At 38.5% G+C, this 9,823-nt stretch overlaps 1 protein-coding gene across 4 annotated transcripts; it reads right to left on the bottom strand.

The window, feature by feature from the left end:
- Positions 1–132: 132 nt before the first annotated feature.
- On the bottom strand, positions 133–9,126 carry sp2 (sp2 transcription factor). Of its 4 annotated transcripts, XM_058790631.1 has the most exons (9): positions 9,028–9,045; positions 8,040–8,179; positions 7,660–7,736; positions 5,449–6,192; positions 4,213–4,431; positions 3,805–4,090; positions 3,523–3,709; positions 2,085–2,278; positions 133–1,997 (listed from the first exon to the last, which is right to left on the bottom strand). In XM_058790631.1, the coding sequence occupies exons 3-9, from the start codon at positions 7,720–7,722 to the stop codon at positions 1,897–1,899; spliced, it is 1,794 nt and encodes a 597-aa protein (XP_058646614.1). In that variant the 5' UTR covers positions 7,723–7,736; positions 8,040–8,179; positions 9,028–9,045; the 3' UTR covers positions 133–1,896. The 4 variants fall into 4 exon arrangements, with proteins under 4 accessions (XP_058646614.1, XP_058646612.1, XP_058646615.1 ...); XM_058790629.1 differs by lacking the exons at positions 8,040–8,179; positions 9,028–9,045 and adding an exon at positions 9,046–9,126; XM_058790632.1 differs by lacking the exon at positions 8,040–8,179 and having other exon boundaries at positions 9,028–9,053.
- Between the last annotated feature and the right edge of the window lie 697 nt (positions 9,127–9,823).

Genomic DNA, 9,823 nt, shown 5'->3' with positions numbered 1-9,823 from the left:
GTCTAAAATGGCCTGTGGGCTCTATTCCTCATGTTAATATGTAGTCACGACAGAAAGTCATGTGTGGGTTTGAACGTGAGCGTAAGTACTGTGAAAACACTAATTCCATTGAAAAACAGAGAAACACTCAGTGTTTTGTGTTATGCTTTATTGGGTGAGTGGGAGCGGTGGTCTGACTGTAGAAAAAGATAGCGAGTTCTCTGGTCTAAGCTCCTCAGTACAATTTATACAAACACAGGGTTACCTACCGATTTTCAAAGCCAGGGCTCTTTAAATGTGGGGTTTATCAAGGATAGATAAAGAACTTTTTATTCTGTCAAATCAGATGTAGGTACATGAACCAAAAAATTAAATTATCCACTCAGTGAAAACCCTGAATTTGGTCAGTGCACATAAATTGGCATTTCTTCACACTTTATAAGTTAGACAAAAAATAAAAGAAAAAAAAATATATAATAATAAAGCAGGTCTACAAATGCAGTTCCCTGGAAAAAGACAAATCTCTTTAAATATGGGGTGCTGCAGACTAAGGCAACTTTTAGTCAATAAAAAGGGTAATCTATTAGTTTTAGATATTATAGGAATGAAACTATACAACATTGTTTTTCCTTCTCATTTACACTGTACACAGTCCACATCTTTCATGTTTGGCAACAATAGCCAATACACGTTTGTGTAACAATTATCCTACATTTTACACCCAAATACAACAGCGTGAACTCAGACACTATACAAACATACATAAGCACACACTTTTTTCTTCTTAAGGCCTCTTTTAGAGAGCTTGGACAAAAACTTGGATGAACTTAAATGGAATGACTGAATTTAGCTAACCATTAAATCCATCAGCATGGACTTACAAGTACCTTCAATGAAATAAAACATTTGAATTGGTGTAATGTAACAACAAGCACATTTTCATCACATCGCGTCCTGTTTTGTGAGACATTTCATCCTGCTTTACACGAGAACATAAACATGAGTTCTACATTTTTTTGAACGGACACATTTGCAATCTTTAATAAAGACACAACCTGCATACATTCAATGCCATTTCAGCTTTTTTTTAATAAATAAATGATTCCTTATTATGATGATCAACCTTTCAACATGTAGCAAGTCCAAAGATATTTACCCTCCTGTTTATCTCCTCTATATAAGACATGATTGTCTAACATGGACAAGTATGTAAAAGCCAAAATCTTTCTTTTCCACACCTCCACTAATATTAAAAACAACCAACCAAAGTTATACAAAGTTTCAAGCTTCTGTTTAAAATTCCAAAGCAGACTTTAAAAAAAAAATTTAAATCAACTGAAAATAATTTAACTGGGTCAAAGAGTTTGTCCAAAGCGTCGCTTTTGTATTCAAATTTGCCATAGTTTGTACAAATGTATGTTTGTATGTATGAAAACAAACATTTACACAATAAAAGCCAGGAAACACTGTCCATTAGCTGCTACACTTCATGTGAGGGGCTTGGTTTAGCTAAAACAACCAAAAACGTGAGAAATTGTAAGTGCAGGGGGAAAAGTAGCGGTTTCGTTTTTTTTTGGCTGGAGTGTCTGTTGGTGCTGAGACAGACGTCTTTTCTGCTCCATATTACAGAGGAATCAGCCAAAACACAACTGGCGTCCCAGTTGAGGGCCACACTTTACAGTGCCACATTGGTTTACGTACGCCAGCGTTCCTCTGTTGATGAGGGCAAGTAAAAAAGTGGTCAGCGGGAGTGTAGTTTACCCTGAAACGGCTGGTCAAAACAGGTGATCTTCCAGGGCCACGTCGTACATGTGAAGGCGGGTTGACCTCTGTTTCCTCCCATCTCACAAGCCCTGGGAACAGCATTTTTCTCTCTTATTCCCCTCAAAGTTCTTAAAACCCTGTGAAAGACTACGTTCACAGGCTCTTTGTGTTGATGTGTGTTTTGTAATGCTTTGTGAGGTGGTCACTCCGCATGAAACGTTTCTGACACTTATTGCACTCAAACCGTTTGTCTCCTGAAAACAGACAAAAAAGCAGGAGAATTTAAACACTGATGCATCACACTTGTATTTAGTGCATGTGTGCATTTGAAGCTTGCATACCCGTGTGTGTCCTGGCGTGCCGTTGCAGCTCGTCACTGCGTGTGAATCGTTTTCCGCAGAAGACCCAGCTGCACACAAAGGGTCTCTCTCCCGTGTGCAGTCGGACATGCGCCCGCAGCAGCGAAGTCTTTCGAAAGGTCTTTTCACAGCCTGCTATGTGGCAGATGTGTTTTCTTTTCCCCACCTCTCCCGGCCTGCAGCATTGAGTATTTCATTTAAAGACAGACATTAATCTACACAGAACAGAACCCAATCCAGTTTGCCGCTTCACCATTTAAATTTAATCAATGTCAATATTTATCAGAGAAAATAAATCCATGATATCTATAAACTTTTGAATAGCCTACTTCTAGACTATTGGCTGCACATCGCAAAAAAAAAGCATGCATTCAGATCTTCATGTTTGGCATGATTCTGTGTGAATGAGCAGTGCAGTTTCCTCTACTACACACATTCAAGCAACAATAAAAGTAATATTAATTATTGTTTTCAGCAATATAATAAGCAAGTTACTTTTAATCATTTTTACAGTATACAAGCTTTGTTGTGCATCACTTTATTTGACAAAAAATGCAATGTTTTGTTGCAAATTAATGGTTATATTTTAAATTGATTACATTTCAAAAGATCCACATGGCTCTAGTCCATCAATTAACTCAATTTTTTTTTTGGCAAGAAGTGATGGTTTAAAGTTAAAATGCCTTAATGATTGATTTGTTTATTATAAACATGCAGCTTTTCAAGACGTTAATTGATGGACTGGAGTGGTGTGGATTATGGTGATGTTTTTATCAGCTGTTTGGACTCTCATTCTGACGGCACCCATTCACTGCAGAGGATCCTATTGGTGAGCAAGTGATGTTATGCTACATTTCTCCAAATAGGTTCTGATCAAGAAACAAACTCATCTACATCTTGAATGGCCTGAGGGTAAACTGCTCATTTACGGCTATCAAATGAATATTGTAATAAATGTGACCCTGGACCACAAAACCAGTCTTAAGTTGCACGGGTATATTTGTAGCAATAGTCAAAAATACATTGTGGGTCAAAATTATACATTTTTCTTTTATACCAAAAATCGTTAGGATATTAAGTAAAGATATCCATGAAGATATTTTGTAAATTTCCTACCGTAAATATATCAAACTTCATTTTTGATTAGTAATATGCATTTTTTGGCACCCTCAGATTTTCAAATAGTTGTATCTCGGCCTATCCTAACAAACCCTACATCAATGGAAAGTTTATTTATTCAGCTTTCAGATTATATATAAATCTCAATTTCGAAAAATTTACCCTTATGACTGCTTTTGTGGTCCAGGGTCACAAATATCAATATCGAACGAAATGGGAAAAATAAATTGTGATATTTTAGCCATATCGCCCAGATCTTACACCAATTAAAACAAACCCATAATATGTAATGCTTTCCCACCTCTTTTCTGCATCTTTGCAGTTCGGACAGGTGCAGGCCATGCGCCGCTTTTTCTCTCCTGGCTGACTCTGCAGTTCCAGTGCGAGTGTCTGCGTCTGTTCCACCTGCATGGTCTGCGTCTGTGTCTGCACACCGCCCAGCTGCAGACCCGCACCTGGAACCGTCTGCACTGTGAGATGCTGCTGGCCTAAAAGACACCAGTCAAAATGCAGCCAAGATCACGTTAACATCACATCACAAGCTGGATGTCTGTCGAAATGAAGCACTCACTCACTCACTCACCCCCAGCGTTGGTGATTGTCACAGGAACACCCTGCACCTGGACACCATTAATATTGATGGTCTGAACTGCCTGAGCAGCAGAGGCCAGCTGGGCTGCATTCAGTGTTATCAGCCCCCCTCCAGCCGGGGCGATCTTAGGGAGAGTCCTTTCTTTCCGTGTCCCTGTTTGAGCCTTTTTAGTGACCACGGCAGGTGTGGGCGTGCTGGTGGGTGTTGTTGGCGTGGTAACAGTTGTCTCCTGTAGCTGTACAGCCTGCCATTCACCTGAGGCTGTTTTAATCAGCACCTGGGAGAGCAGAGCACATGCATGACATCTTTAGATAATTGTTGATTTTTCTTAATTTTTCTAGCAATGGAATCTTAATTGCCCTAGTTTAAACCATAAAAAAAAGTGGTTTTCTGATGTACCTGTGTGGGTTCTGGGGGGGACATCTGCACACTGGGCGTGACTGTCTGTCTCTGTGGTACAGGGGGAAGTGTGGCAGAGGCGGCCTGAACAACTTTTAGAGCCTGCGAGGGGATCTGAACGACCTGCTGATCTGATTTCTGCTGAACCAACTGCACCTGCTGCACCACAGCAGGCTGACTCCCCCCTGGACTCTGCACGATCAGGAGATTATTTCCTGCCTGGGACAGGAAGACATTATTAGGGACATACGCAATCAACAAAAACAGCTGCCTGCACACATCCGGGGTGAATTTGAATATTCACCAAATTCTGAATATTTCATTTTATTTTTTTCATTTATAGTTTCTAAAAAAAAATATTCTCAATTGTGTTCCTCATCATTACGTTCTCATAATTATAATTAAGATCATTTTTGTTGACAACAAATAATACCATTACAACACTGGTATTACTTTAAATTAATTCTGAAATAAAATATAAATATTACATGAAAACCTAAACAAAAATTGCACCTTAGAGCTGGAATTTTAAATTTTAATCATTAAAAATATTAAATGGAAATAAATAAAAACTAAAACTAAAATGAAAATGTTACTTGAACATACAATAAAAAACAAATAAAATGATCACAGAAAATTACAAAAAAATATTTTTTTAAACTAAGTTCTCTTAATATTTCTAAAAATATTTTTTATAAAAACAACAATAGTAAGTAAATAATAGTAAATGAAAAATGAATTTAATGCAGTATTTTTTAAAGTAAATTACTTTCAAATATTAATGATTATTGGAAAATGTGAATGATTTTTATTTAAACCCAGCATGAAAACAAATATGGTGTATATGTACTTTATCATTTGTTTTTACTTTTTTTATTACATTAATGCTGAGAAGGAAATATTTTGCATTGGGGATGAAATGTACTTAACTGTCATGTATAATAATATCATGATCCAAAAAATCTTAAAAATGGCATATTTTAGCATAATATCACTTCTTGATATGTTTTAATTTTGGGGTGAACAGGACTGGTTTTGTGCAAACTTTGCACAACAAACAAAATAACTGAAAATCCCTTGACACACATGCCAACATAGAACAGTGTAAACCACAAAGGTCATTTTGATGTAGAAATCGGTCAGATGAGACATCATCCAGGAAAACAGCAATTGACAAAATTTCACAATTTCAAGTTAAAGCAGGAAGCCAAAGCAGAACTACAAAAACACACTTACCTGAATAATGTTGTCAGCTGTGGTCTCTATTAGCAAGGCTTCAACCTGTTCAGCTACAGGTGGCGGAGAGGGGGGTTGTTGGGTCGGGGTGGGTGGGGCTATAGCCACCTGTCTCTTCCTCCCCCTCTTGCCCTTCACTGGAGCAGCAGCAGTCTCCGTAACAACCTGCGCTCCTCCCACCTCGCTCGTACTAACGTTGAGTGGGAGCGTGAGTCCACTGGGGAGCCGTACAACGTTAGCATTATTCTGCCGCCGCTTTTGAGAAGACGGCTTGATCGCCACCGTCTTGTGCTGGGGGGCCGGGGCCAGAGGTGGCGGAGCTGGTGTGGCAGTCTGAACTGTGACAGGTGAGGTGATAATGGCCTGGTTGGTTCCGGGGATGATCTGGATCTGTCCTCCCTGAGGCATCATTTGAATGGTCTGAGACCCCTGGAACTGAGGAATCACTTGGTACTGGATGTTGGCAGTGGATGTGCCAGCTGGACGTGAAGGGCTCTGAATAGTGAAGACAATAGGGCTGCCCCCTGACGAACCAAGTCCCGCGGGCAGCTGGATAACATTTCCCTTCGCTGAGAGGAATCCAAGGTTTTTGGGTGGAGCCGGGGCAATAGGGGCGGGCTTGATAGGGTGCAGACGACGCGTGGCTGGCTGAGATGGTGGTGTGCTGACTGGGGCCTGTGCGGCCGGAGGCCCGATCTTACTGCAGGTAGCAGCCAGAAGTGCCAGCGGGGAGGGCTGTGAATCCTACACAAGAGAGTGTTGATACACAATTAGCAGCAGGAAATATTTAACAGAGTTTGACTAACTGATAATTGTAAGAATGCAAGCATGAGAAGAACAGAGTAGTATTTCTTTAATAGTGAACAAAAAGACACCATACAGTACAAGAGAAGACATTAAACTGGCACAGCTATTGTTTTTTGGGAACAGCTGTCAAATATACAGTTTAAGGCCAGAATACATTACATGACTTTTAAAATCTGAACAGATTTTAAAACACCTGCTGAGCCTGTAAATGGTTACGGAGGAAAAACTGTGCATCATGCGCCTTGTTGCTAGGATATGTGTGACAAATAAAAACAATGTGCGTTCTAAAATCAGCTCAACATGTTTGATCTCAGATGACTGGATGGATTCATAGTTTGAAGCTAATAAAAACGTATCATACACTACACATTTTTTCTGCGAAATCTGTCAACACAAAAGTGCAAACTGGCTTCGACTTTCGCCAACTAGTGTCAACTTGTCCAGACTGTAAAGCGGGGCAAAAGTCACGTATTGTAGTTTGTCTAGGATTTACTTTTATAAAAATTCTCACTCAAAAACAACTATCAAAGTTCACAAATAATCAAAAGAAACAGCAAGTAACACTGAATTAAATGTGAAATTTTGAGTAGAAACAGTTATTTATTTTTATTGCCATGTCAGCAGTTAGAATAATACAAGAGTTACATAACACAGCAGTTAAAATTATACAAGATTTTTAAAATTAACATGATAAAAAAGAAAAAAAATCTGTCATTTAACTCCAACTTGAAGCCAATCTTAAAAATAATTAATACTTTAATGACACTGTGAAATGCATTTTTTTTTTTTTTTTTAGAAAATTTCAAAATGAATATCTATTTCTGAATATCCATTTCAAAATGAATATCGATATCTATGGCACATTACAAATGTTACTCATTTTTAACTTTCCTAATGCATTCAAAAATTAATTATGCATTCACTTTTTGCACCTTTCTCAGGTCCAGGTTACGTAAGCTTAATAAACAGTCATAATTTAATAAATATCATAAGCGAATGCACTAACATTTCAATTTCAAGTTTTGACTCACACTAAAGAAATCAATAAAAAAATAATAAATTAACATCACTATTTAGTTTTTGTGAAAGTTTCGACTGTTACCAAGTTATTTCTACATTTACCTCCTCATTCATTAAAAATGAGAATTTGAACTAGACTAACTATAACAAAACTAGCATAATGGAAGATTTTTCTCAATATTTCTGAGACATTTTATTTCAATGTCATAATATAAAATTTATAAAAACATAAATTGAGAATAACCAGTAATGGTAGTTTCATTAAAGCATTTCAAATGACTTTCATTGATAACATTAAAATAATTATTGGCTTATCGGGTTAAAATTTTATTATCAAGGCATCCCTAAAATATAGTCTAAAAATACAGAAAGATGGGATCTTACTTGAGAAGAGGTGGTGGAGGGCTGAAGATATTCACTGGGGCTGACTGCGACAGTGGTGGCCATACTGTCCTTTTGATCTGTGAGAAAAAGGTGAATCTATTAATGCAAAGAAAACACCAGAACTCTCCAATCAATCCATTTCCACTTGACAGCGAATTATTGCAGAAGGACTTATTTGAACTACTTAAGTCGAATGAATTCTGTGCTTAGACTGCGCATGCCTGTGCTTTCCAAAGCACCACAGCATTGTGATCAATGTTTGCATAGAAACTGGAAATACTGAACAAATCAAATAATCTGATCGTTCTGTTCAAAGCAAAATAAACAAAACAGAAAGGCATGCACTTTCAGTTATGACAGCATAGCTAAGGAGGCGTTACCTGTGATAATCTAAACCCTGGAGAGGAGTGATTCAGCGGGACAGGGTTTAAAACTCAATCCACTAATAGCACACCATAAGATGTTCTCAATCCTGGTCCTGAAGTGCTCTTCGTCAGAACTAGGACTGAGAGCCGCTGCTCTAGTATACACACATACACATCTATGGTAAACACCCAGCACTGCCCCCATTGACCCCGCATGTACCAAGATCTCAGATCCCAACACAAATGAACACTTGACGTTATGGTGCTTGCTAATTGGCTGTCAAACCTAGCAAAATTAACCGTTTGTCCACATTTATTTGAACGGGATCAAAATGATAGTAAGTCTAAGGGAATTACACCACAGTGAGCTTTCTGCCATCATATTTAATGGTTTTGCAACTTTACTTGAAGAATAACTTGCTCTCATAACAAGCTAATCAGGCTGAAAATCAGGGCACAGCCGCTAATAACCAACGCTTGTGCATTTACAGCGAAATTCGTGGTTGGAGAAAAGAAAGCGGTGTTTTAAGCTTATATAAAAGCAACATACAGTTTAGTTAAAGCTGCAAGCTGAAACCAGCGGCTAACGCTAACGGGCTAAACGTCAGATGCTTGCAAGTGGTTGAGCTATGCTAACTGAATTCTCTAAAATATCAATTTAACCTCACATTATATTATGTCTTAACCAGTCGTTTACACGTTTACGTCTTTCTGCGATCATGCAGTTCGCTATTCAAAGGTTATTCCGTCTGCGGGCAGACAGACTCAAGAGTGCGCTGATGGAGGAGGAAACTGCTGGCTTAGCATGCTAAAGTGCTAACTAGCCAGATAAACTCTTCGCTGCGGAAAAGAACCGTGATTCCGGAAGTGTGCATTTGGTACAAACGCCGTGCTACGCATGTTTTTTTTAAAAACTCGTGTGTGCTAGCTACGACATAAAACATATATCGGTTCATTCGCTCAAGAAAATGTTTAAGAAAGTATCAGTAATATAAACACCAACGTTATAATTCCTACCCACCGCTCATGACGACATTCACTCTCCGTGAAGCCTTGAAGAACCCACACGAGATACCGCCCCACCCGCGACCTCTGGCCAATCAGGTTACTTGTCAATCAGCGCGAGCTCGCGGTCCTGACCAATCACAGTAAGGCATTTGTCTGATTGACGTTTGTTCCGGCCAATGAGATAAGGTAGTATTTCTATGACAGCTGAAGGATATATTTTTGACCAATAGATTGTCGAGCTTTCACGAGAAAGGCGGGCGTTGGGAAGCAGTCAAAATAATAAGCCGAGCCAATAATACACAGGCTTGAATTTCACTGACGTTTAGCTCGCCCAGTTAGAGGAGGGTAAAGCATATCAATCAAAAGTAATTGACAAGAATTTCGATCGATCAGCCTGCGCGTGCACTCTGTTATTTTTCTATTGTAATATGAAAGCAGGTGCTCCATAAGAATATATGGTTGGTTGTTATATATGGTGCATCTTTGACTGCTCAACATGACATTTTGCATTTTGTATATGCCATTTTAGTGACCCCAATACTAGTTAGATTTAATGTTTAGGCATTATTACCTGAATGTATAAAACCAAAGGATGGAAAAATGTGTATGTACATACTTAACCATATTTTGGAGACCAATTTTTTACTCAGAAGTGAGTTAAATCTGACAAAACCTCCTTTTTGGACTTGCGCAGTTGGAAATAAATTATAAATACAAAAGTTTTGTTTAAAATTGTAAAAATGCAGAAAGTGTTCTGTTAGGGTGTCACTTAGGGTTGGGTTATAGTATTT

The sequence above is a fragment of the Onychostoma macrolepis genome, chromosome 11 (genome assembly GCF_012432095.1).
Source record: "Onychostoma macrolepis isolate SWU-2019 chromosome 11, ASM1243209v1, whole genome shotgun sequence".
Lineage (NCBI taxonomy): Eukaryota > Metazoa > Chordata > Actinopteri > Cypriniformes > Cyprinidae > Onychostoma > Onychostoma macrolepis.
This window is presented reverse-complemented; position numbering and strand designations above follow the sequence as displayed.